At 62.1% G+C, this 9,337-nt stretch overlaps 1 protein-coding gene across 1 annotated transcript; it reads left to right on the forward strand.

Moving 5' to 3' along the window:
- Positions 1–1,315: 1,315 nt before the first annotated feature.
- Positions 1,316–8,946, forward strand: SNORC (secondary ossification center associated regulator of chondrocyte maturation). The gene is made up of 4 exons (XM_065930523.1): positions 1,316–1,388; positions 1,709–1,841; positions 8,430–8,612; positions 8,826–8,946. Exons 2-4 carry the CDS (start codon positions 1,769–1,771, stop codon positions 8,933–8,935), a joined length of 366 nt encoding a protein of 121 aa, XP_065786595.1. The 5' UTR covers positions 1,316–1,388; positions 1,709–1,768; the 3' UTR covers positions 8,936–8,946.
- The last annotated feature ends 391 nt before the right edge of the window (positions 8,947–9,337 follow it).

Genomic DNA, 9,337 nt, shown 5'->3' on the forward strand with positions numbered 1-9,337 from the left:
AACATAAGGCAGTGCTTGGTTGGGTGTTTCGAAAACTTTGCAGGGAAATAACCGTTTCTTGGTTCTGACCAAACTGTTTCACTGTCCCGTCTGGTGTCTTGTATTAATGTTGCCAGTGAGCACCCGGTCCCCACCGCCCCCCCCCCCCTTTTTATGATTTCTGATTTTAATTTGAGAACTCCTGGGCCCAGTTCAGAAGTGAGAGACTTCTGTCCCTTTTTAAAAGGGACCTCTCCACCTGCTGCGCCAGGGAGTGCACCGCACAGAGTGATAATTGAGTGGACTGATTTCCTGACCATCACCATTCTGTGTGACTTACGGGTCATGGCGACATTTTTAAGAACTTTAGTAAAAGTACTTCGTGTAGACACAGGAAATACAGGTGGGTGGTTGACCAAGAACCCTGCGTGCACAGATAGGAAAACAAGTTCTGAAAATGCAAAATGGTGTCAGATTTATATATTTGGTTTGTTAATTTTCTATCACTGTTTTTCATGGTTTTTGTGGACAAATAATGGTTGCTTTGCTGAAAAAAAAAGAAAAAACTTAAAGAAGTGTGATGAGTGGGTGGGGGACTGACTGCTCAGAGCTGAGACCTGAGTGGTGATAAGGAGGTAGCTATGTCCTGAGCTGAGAGACTGCCTTCTGGGAGAGAGGACAGCAAGTGCAAAGGCCCTGAGGCAGGGCGGACTTTGGTGTATTGGAGGAACTTCGTCTAGGCTATCAGACTGAACATAAGTCCTTGGTTTGACTTTTTATTCTAAAAGCAGTGGGGAACCATGAAGGGTTTGATGTAGGAGGGTGTACTTTTTGAGAGATTAGACGTGGGGAGTAAGTGAAAAAGATTGTTGATGAATTTTATGTGGCTGGGACATTTGGAAGGTGGGGAGCTGGAATTTAACTGAGCAGGGCTGGGGAGGCAGTGGCATCAGGTTTGTTTTGGCAATGCTAAGTTGGAGACGCTCATTAGATGCCCTTGGGGCCTTCCGGGAGGCGGTGGGTGGTGGGGCCAGACCCAGGCTGGACACAAGTGTCACGAACACACGAGCGGTATTTCAAGTCCCAGGTACCTGGGAGAACAGAGAGCAGGAGGAAGGGACACAGGGCGTTTAATGCCGTGGGTTTTTCCGGAGAGAGGAGAGCTGCTAGAAGGCTGGATGGAATCGGCTTTAGAAGTGCAGCTGCACCAACTCTGTCGAGCACCCGCTCCCTGCCAGGTGTCAAGAACCCAGATGTGAGCAGAGCCTGGCCCTGGTCGGTGCTGCCAGCCCACGCACGGCTGGAGTCACTCAGGCCTGGGCCTTGAGCACTAAAATGCAGATTCCTGGGCTCACCCGCGACCCACTGGGAGACAGCGCTTGAGCCATTGCATTTATCAGTCGCCCTGGGTGAGTCTTTTGCACGTGGAGGTTTGAGAATCTCTTTCAGTGGCCCAGGTGCACCCGTGTGTGTGTGCATGTGTGTGGGTGTGTGAGAGAGAGACAGAGAGAGAGGAGGAGGAGGGAAAAAGCGATTTCCTCTTTCCCTCTCTGAGGGTGGGGCTGCTACAGGGTTCAGGGAAGCAGTCAGCTCTGAGCTTGGCTCTGTGTGTGTGTGTGTGTGTGTGTGTTCATGTGTGGGGGGCGGGCACGGTGTCCCAGGAGGACAGAGTTTGCATTGATGAAAACCCTCCCCAGCCCTTTGATGCCTCGTTCCCTCTGCCCTGAAGTTTGAGCAGCTCAGTCCCCGGTGCCTCCCGCTCGCTGGCCACGCTCGCCCCCCGGCCAGGATGGCGTGCTGTCTGGCCCTGCGCATGGCGCTGCTGCTCCTCTGCGGGGTGCTGGCCCCTGCGGTGCTCACAGGTAAGGGTGCTCCCTGCCACCGGCCTCCCGAGGCAAAGAAGCGCCTCGAGGCCGGGATCTCTCTGAGGCCCGCCGGGTGGGGTGACCATTTGGGGTGATTCCGGGAAGGGCTCCCCTGGGACACAGGCTGGCACCGACGCATCGGAGGCCTCAGGGTGTCGTTCGTCATAGAGACAGTGACCTCTGAAGCAGGACAGTGGCTTGGGGAGCAGGGCCAGGGACCTTAGCTGCCCAGGGGAGGTGGGGGCTACTCCAGCACCCTAAAATCTGAAGGAAGGCCTTGAGAATCTGGGTGGGAGTCGGGAGGAGGCATCAGGCAGGGGGCAAGCAGCTGACAGGCAGAGGCCCCAGATGTGAGGTCCACAGAGCTCTGCCGTCTATGTTTTGAAGCCCCACAAACCATTCCCCTCTGTTTTTCTCAAATGTCCTTTGAAAAGGAAGACCCGGGTACTATTTCCATCCTGGGAAAAAAATTCCAGGGGGGAGCACAGGACCTGAGACCCCTCTGGAAAACAAGGAGGATGCTGGCCAGATGCTCCTGCGCTGAGGCTTGAAAGTGGCCAGGTCTGGGGTCTGGCGGGAAGAGTCCCGCCAACCTCGAAGTGGCGGGTTCCTAGGGACCCGAGCCCCAGTCTGGACGCTGCTGTGGGGCCCTGCGCGGGAGGGGCTGGCCAGGCCGGCTGCTAAAAGGCACACACCTCCCAGGTGGTCTCTCTCCTGGAAGAAAGCCATCTCCTGTGGCCGGGAGGGCGGTGTCAGGGCTCCTGTGGGGAGTCCTGGGGCTGGAGAAACCAGTGGGGGGGCCCCCGAGAGACCCTCTCTGCAGCGTGGACTTTGGGGGTGTCTGTGGATCTGGGTGTTGTGTGGATACGTGCTGGGCAGAGCTGCTAGAGGAGGTGAGGCCTGGGGTGACTCCCACAGCCACATACACAGGCACAGACCTGGAGGAACGTGGTGGGGGGCGGTGAGGAGCCCGTGGGCCCCCGAGCTCTCTCCAGAAGCCCCGGAAGCAGCTCACAGGTTGGCTCTGCTGGTTCTGTCCTCCTTGCTGTCCCTCAGGCGCTCTGCGCCTCTCCTCTTCCGCGCGACCATGATAACCCCAGGGTCTCTGCCTCCCTGGTGGGAGGGTCTCTGTAGGTCTCCAGGGCGCACAGGCTCGTGGGCCGGGCTGGGCGGCTGGCGGCCCTCAGTACAGGTTGGGAGAATGTGTGAAAACGTCTCCAACTCCTCTGCTGGGCGCAGGGGAGTCTCAGGGCAGAACCCCCTCCTTGCCTCGCCTGCCTTTGGGTGGGAGAGGCGTCTGCTGGGCGAGCCAGGGGCCTGGCGTGGTGCCTGGGGTCCTGGGGAAGTGATCCAAAGTAGGGTGGCATCTTCCGTGGCTCCTGTGGGCCCCACCCACCCCAGGGACATGGCTTCTCCCGCCCAGTGGTCAAAGCGGGTGGAGGCGAAGATGCTGGCGCCCCGTCTGCCCCGGGGTCTGAGGGCCCATGTGGGCAGCTTCTGTGCCATTCCTGGGTGCCCACGCAGCCAAGCTCTTCCAGCCGAGGTCAGACGGGGTGTACACAGGTGGGTGGGTTTCCTCTGCCGCCACAGGAATGCCGGGCACAGCCTCGTGGTGGGCGGCATGGGGACCTCACCTGGCCTCACCTCCCGACTCCCCTCCACGGGTCCAACCGGGGGCAGGCGGGCCAGCCCCACCCCAGCGCCTCTGGGCTCCGGCGGGACTGCTGTTCCTCCTGCCGTTCGGGGCAGGAGCATGTTGGGGAGCCTCTTGACTGTCCTGTCCCGGGCTAGAGGCTCAGAGCAGGTGTGCGCCTGGCCCCACAGGCCCCTGGCCTGCTGCTTACTGGGCTGGGGTCAGTCCCGAGCAGGGAGGCCGGGGCGGCCCCCGTGGCTGAGACCCAGGCCTGGCCTGCCGCCCTCCCTGCCGGTCGCCTGTGGCCACAGCTACTGCGGCGGAGGGAGCAAGCCAGGTTGAATGGGCGGGAGGCCAGGGCTGCGATGAAAAGGCCCTTCATGGCTGCACAATGGCCGTCTGTGAGCTTGGGCGCCTGGCTTCGGGGCCCAGTGGTCAGGGTGAGCGTTAAACAAACTTATTTACCGAAAGGCAGGGCAGCTGGGGGCGGTGGGGCTGGGGGACGGAGTGGGGAGCCCACAGTGCCCAGGCCCGTGGCGAGGTCACAAGGCCCCCACTTCTGGCTTCTCCGGTCAGAGCAGCGGAGTCACAGGACGTGCTCACCCCAGTCCTTGCTCCCCCCACCGTCTTCCATCCTCACGTCGCATCTCTGCCCACCTTCCACACCGGGGTCCCACACCTTCTACTCCTGGGTCCCAGCCTCCACGCCAGCCCCTCTCTGCCTGGCACTTCTGATCCCCACCTTCCCCCCTCCCCGGAAGGGGCCTGCAGTGGGGAACCCCCCGGAGAAGTGCTCCTGTTCCTGGCTCCCCACAAGGGTAGGTTTGGGGAACCCCAGCAAACAGCAGACACGGAGGCAAGCAGACGAGGACAGGAAAATACCCGCCCCACTCTCCCTGGCAGCTGCACCTCCTTGGCGGGAGTGCTGGGGACTCAAGTTCAGGCTCTGGTTCTGGCCCACGCATGCCTTGGGGAGGCCCCCCGGGCTGGCCGGGAGCCTGGGGTCCTGATGAGTCCATGCAGCCCGGATCAGCCTTGTGGGGGCGCGGGGGTCTCCTGTGACGGTCAGCTGTGGCAGGTGCGGAGCCTGCAGAGTGTCCAGGGCCATGCTGTCCAGGCCTCAAAGGCCTGGGGTGGGGTGCAGAGGCAGCAGCTGACGGTGGCTGTGACAGCACAGTCACCAAGTTGGAGGACTGGGAGAGGCACGGCCCAGCCCCCGCTTCACAGGTCGGGGAGGGCAGGCCGGCGGCCGAGCCAGTCTGCTGTGGTCCTGGGGCGGTGGAGCCGGATTTGGACCCAGCCCTCTGATTTGGCTTCCCTGGTGGCTCATAGGGTAAAGCGTCTGCCTGCAATGTGGGAGACCTGGGTTCGATCTCTGGGTTGGGAAGATCCCCTGGAAAAGGGAAAGACTACCCACTCCAGTATTCTGGCCTGGAGAGTTCCATCAAAGAGTCGGACACGACTGAGCGACTTTCATTTTCACTTTGCTCTGGTTTGGCTTATAGCTCAGTTGGTAAAGAATCCGCTTGCAATGCAGGAGACCTGGGTTTGATCTCTGGGTGGGGAAGATCCCCTGGAGAAGGAAATGGTAATCCACTCCGGTATTCTGGCCTGGAAAACCCCATGGATGGAGAAGCCTGGTGGGCTACAGTCCATGGAGTCACAAAGAGTAAGACATGACTGAGCGACTTCATTTTCTTTTCTTTCTCTGATTTGGAAACAGTGGGGCAGCCCCTCAAGTTTCAGAGACTGGCTGAGTTTTGGAGAGTGTGTGTGTGTTGGGGGGCAGTGTGTGTATTAGGCCTGGGCTGGTGTGTCTGGCAGGGGGGAGGGACAGAACGGGGCCGGGACACTGGGGACAGACAGGGAGAAGGGCTGGCTGGGCCTCCCAAGTACCCTGCTCAGAGGGCCCCCTTCTCCCCCAGAGATGGCCCCCCAGGCTCTGGCGGAGGGCAGAGGGTGACCGCCAGCTCCTGGGAGAGAGCCCCGGCTCTCCAGGCACTGAGGGGCCTGTCACCCCTCTCCCTTAGCTAGGGGCTGGTTCCTCTGATGCCACCCATTCTGTCAGGGCCTGGTACCCAGTAGCCTTGTGGAGGCTTCCCTGGCCAGATGCCTGGCAGCTGGGGTGAGCTTTGGCTGGAGGCGGGACAGGGAGGTGGCTGGCTGCTGCTCTATCTTGGGTGAGTGGTGAGCAAGTGGGGACCCAGGGGCCTGTCCATTTATCTGGGAGACTCACAGTCTGCGAGCCCTAGACCCCAGGGCCTGCCCAGCGGTGGGTGATAGCTGTTCCCTCGCTCAGTCCTGTCCGACTCTTTGCAACCCCACGGACTGCAGCACACCAGGCCTCCCTGTCCTTCACTGTCTTCCAGAGTTTGCCCCAAGTTCATGTCCACTGTATCGGTGATGCTATCCAACCATCTCAGACCCAGGCCTTTCTTTCTGCTCAGCCCCGGGGAGCCCGAGGCAAGCATGCAGAGGGCATGGAGCCCTCCGTAGGCAGCTGCCGGGTGGCATACCCCAGCCCTTCCAGGCAGCGATAAGCGAGGCCTGACAGAGTCACAGGGAAGTCACCGAAGTGGGTGCTGCAGCAGGGTGGCCCCAGGCCCCAGCACTGCAGCTCAGCTGGGGCCCTGCAGAGAGGAGCTTCCACCCACTGGGTGCAGGGACCTTCCATCCCTGGGAGGTCTCCTCGGCCAGGGATGTTTTGGAAAAGGGGCCCAGGCCAGGGCAAGTCTTGGGAGTGTGATAGTGGTTCCTGCCTGCAAGCCTCGCCTCGCCAATGATCCAGCCAAGGCCTGAGAGAGGCAGCCAGGGACAGGGCCTGGGGAGCTGGGGACCCCGTAAGGTTTCATCATGAAAAGATCTTTTAAGTTTACAGGAAAGTTACAGGAATAATCCAATCAATTCCAGTAGACTCTTCTCTCGGATTCACCGACCACCAACTTTTTGCCATATTTTCTCATCTGTTTTCCCATCTCTGTCTACTCACTCACCCGTCCAACTGCTGAACCATCTGACAGTTAAGCTACAGACACCATGCCCGTTTGCCCCTAAATACTTCTGAGAGCAAGGATATTCTCTTATCCAGCAGAGTCAGTTGTCCAAATCAGGAAACGAACAAGGATGCGGTACTCTTACCTAAGCTGCGGGCGAGGTCACCGTTCACCAGTGGGCCCCACACTGTCCCGTCCAGGAACTCACGCTGCGTTGTGTTCTCACAGCTCCTCGGTCTCTAATCTGGAACAGCCCCTCACTCTCTGTCTCCCGCGACCTTAATATTTTTGAAAACCTAGTTATTTGAAGACTGTCCTGGAATTTGGGTTTGGCTGTTCACTCATGGTTTGCCCCAAGTGGAAACTGTTGGCAGAAGACCCCTGGAAATACTTTTGTGTCTTCCCAGAGCACCCCCTCTCCAGGAGGTGCTGAGCCTGGAAGCAGGGTGTGGGTCTGGCTTGTCTGTGCCCAGGAGCCGGGGTTGGGGGGGGGGCTCTTGGGAGTGGAGGCCCCCAAGAGTGAAAGGCGCCCCAGGAACTGGCAGGGAGGCTGGCCGGGGCTGTGTTGCTGCTACATGCCAGTCGTGTCCAACTCTTTTGCAACCCCATAGACTTTAGCCCACCAGGCTCCTCTGTCCATGGGATTCTCCAGGCAAGAATACTGGAAAGGGTTGCCATTTCCTTCTCCAGCGGATCCTCCCGACCCAGGTCTCCTGCATCTGCTGCACCAGCACCAGGGCGGTACTGATTGAACCCCACCTTCCAGGGAAGTTTCTGGGAAGGCACAACCTCTGACTGTTGTCCGGGGCTTCACCCCCAGGAGCACTTAACTGCCAGCGCCCACCTGTTTACCCTTAGGCCCGGTCTTCTCAGGAGCAGGAACACATGGTTCCCTGCGGGCGTCACTGAGATGCTATGTTGTGATGCCCACTCAGCCCATTCCAGCATCCCTGGATCACACCCAGGTCACTCAGCAGCTGGGGTGGGAAGCCTGGAGCCTGGTCTTGAACTTGACTGGGAGTCTGAGAAGGCTGGATGGGCCCACGGCTGGGGTGTTGCTGTGTAGCTCCCCAGGCTAGGATTCTTGAAGGGGGAGCAAGACTGGGGTGTCTGGGGCCACAGTGGGGGTGGGGGTGGGGCTGGGGTTCCCAAGCCAGATTCTCATCCTGCCCTCAGGGGCCCCTGTGTACCCTGAACCTGCCAACCTACCAGCGGAGGAAGGGTTCTGCACAATAAACGCTGCCCAGAGGCTGCCCTGCTGATCCCAGGGTGGGGGTGAGGGGCTCCTGGAGCTTCCCAAACAAGCTCCGCCTGCCCAGCCCTCTGGCCCGGTCTGGTCTGGAGGGAGCAAAGTGCAGGCATCACGGTTTCTCGGGCTATAGAGGCTCTTAGGCTTTAAGCCTCAGACACTGGGAGGCGTTTGGAGGCATGTGCCCGCGCGGGACCCCAGGCCCTGGGAGAAGCAGGGCTGGCCGCCCAGGGGTGGGGTGGGCCTCTCCTCTCCACCTCCCACGACAGCTGCCCCTCACCGCCCGCTGGGCAGAGGAGTCCCTGGTTCCTGGAGAGGACATTGCCTCCCTGTCCTGGCGCCCTCTCCAGGGTGAAGGCTGCCCTGTGTGGGGAGAGAACCCTTAAAGAGTCACTGCCCCAGGCCAAGTTCAGCTTGGGTCTGCAGGGCCTGCTGCGGAATGTAGCGCCCCCTCCACTGTGGTTCCCCCCCAGGTCCCTACTGCGCTGAAGCTCCTCCTGAGGGTGGGCCCCGCCCCGCCCCCATCAACCTGTCCCGTCCTGGGCGGGGGCAGCCTGGCCCCAGTAGAGGGTCCAGGGCCACACGTGGCACCCCGCCCCGGCCTCCCGCAAAGCACCGCGAGGCGCCCCTTCCCACTCGTTCAACGGCGGGGACGAGGTCCCCGTCGGACCTACCGCCGGGGGCCCCCACATCTGTCCTTGGCCTTGCAGCCGAGGGCCCGCAGGAGCCCGCGCCCACCCTGTGGAACGAGCCCGCCGAGCTGCCGTCGGGAGAAGACCCCGTGGAGAGCACCACCCCCGCCTGGGAGCCGGCGGTCAGCGGCCCGCCCGCGCCCACCGCCACGCCGAGCCCCGAGGACAGCACCGCGCAGGAGCGCCTGGACCAGGGCGGGGGTAGGCGGGGCGGGAGGTGCGGGGAGGGGTGCGGAGGCGGGACACTGGGGGGAAGGTTGGGGGGAAGGGAGATCGCGGGAAGGGTGGGGGGGAGGTCGGGGGAGTTAGGGATGGGGGCGCGGGAGGAAGGGGTGGGGGCGGGCCGGGAGGAGAGGTGCAGGCGGGTGCGGGGCGGGCCTCTGGCTGACCCGGCCCCCCACACCGTCCCCGCAGGCTCGCTGGGGCCCGGCGCCATCGCCGCCATCGTCATCGCCGCCCTGCTGGCCACCTGCGTGGTGCTGGCGCTCGTGGTGGTCGCGCTGAGAAAGTTTTCCGCCTCCTGAAGCGAATAAAGGGGCCGCGGTGCGGCTCGGCGGCACCCCAGGTGCGCGCCCCCCGAGTGTCCTTTTGTCCGCGCGTGAGTGTGTCGGCGAGCGGGGGCGCGGGGGGCGCGGGGGTGTCGCCGTGCTCGCGGGGCGCGTGCGGGAGCGCCCGTGCGCCGGGCCCCCCGCGGGAGCGCGGGTGCGTGCGGGGGCCGTCGGGGTGCGCTCTGGCCAGAGTCTGCGGGGGGCCCCTGCTCGTCCCCACACCGGACTGCCCGCCGCCTGCCTCCCGCCGGCCCCTCCGGGCTTCCAACTAAAGGGCGGTGATTTTGTTGGTGGACTCTTCTGACTCCGGCAGCCGGGACGCTTGTCTGTGGGGTCTGAGCCCCAGACCCGCACCCTCCGGACCCCTGGGGACCCCTC

Source organism: Muntiacus reevesi, chromosome 1 (genome assembly GCF_963930625.1).
Source record: "Muntiacus reevesi chromosome 1, mMunRee1.1, whole genome shotgun sequence".
Lineage (NCBI taxonomy): Eukaryota > Metazoa > Chordata > Mammalia > Artiodactyla > Cervidae > Muntiacus > Muntiacus reevesi.

Coding starts and splice junctions, on each gene's coding strand:
- SNORC (XM_065930523.1), top strand. CDS start 1,769: ATGGCGTGCTGTCTGGCCCTGCGCATGGCGCTGCTGCTCCTCTGCGGG. Junction 1,842..8,429: donor GGCCCCTGCGGTGCTCACAG/GTAAGGGTGCTC, acceptor TTGGCCTTGCAG/CCGAGGGCCCGCAGGAGCCC. Junction 8,613..8,825: donor GCGCCTGGACCAGGGCGGGG/GTAGGCGGGGCG, acceptor CCGTCCCCGCAG/GCTCGCTGGGGCCCGGCGCC.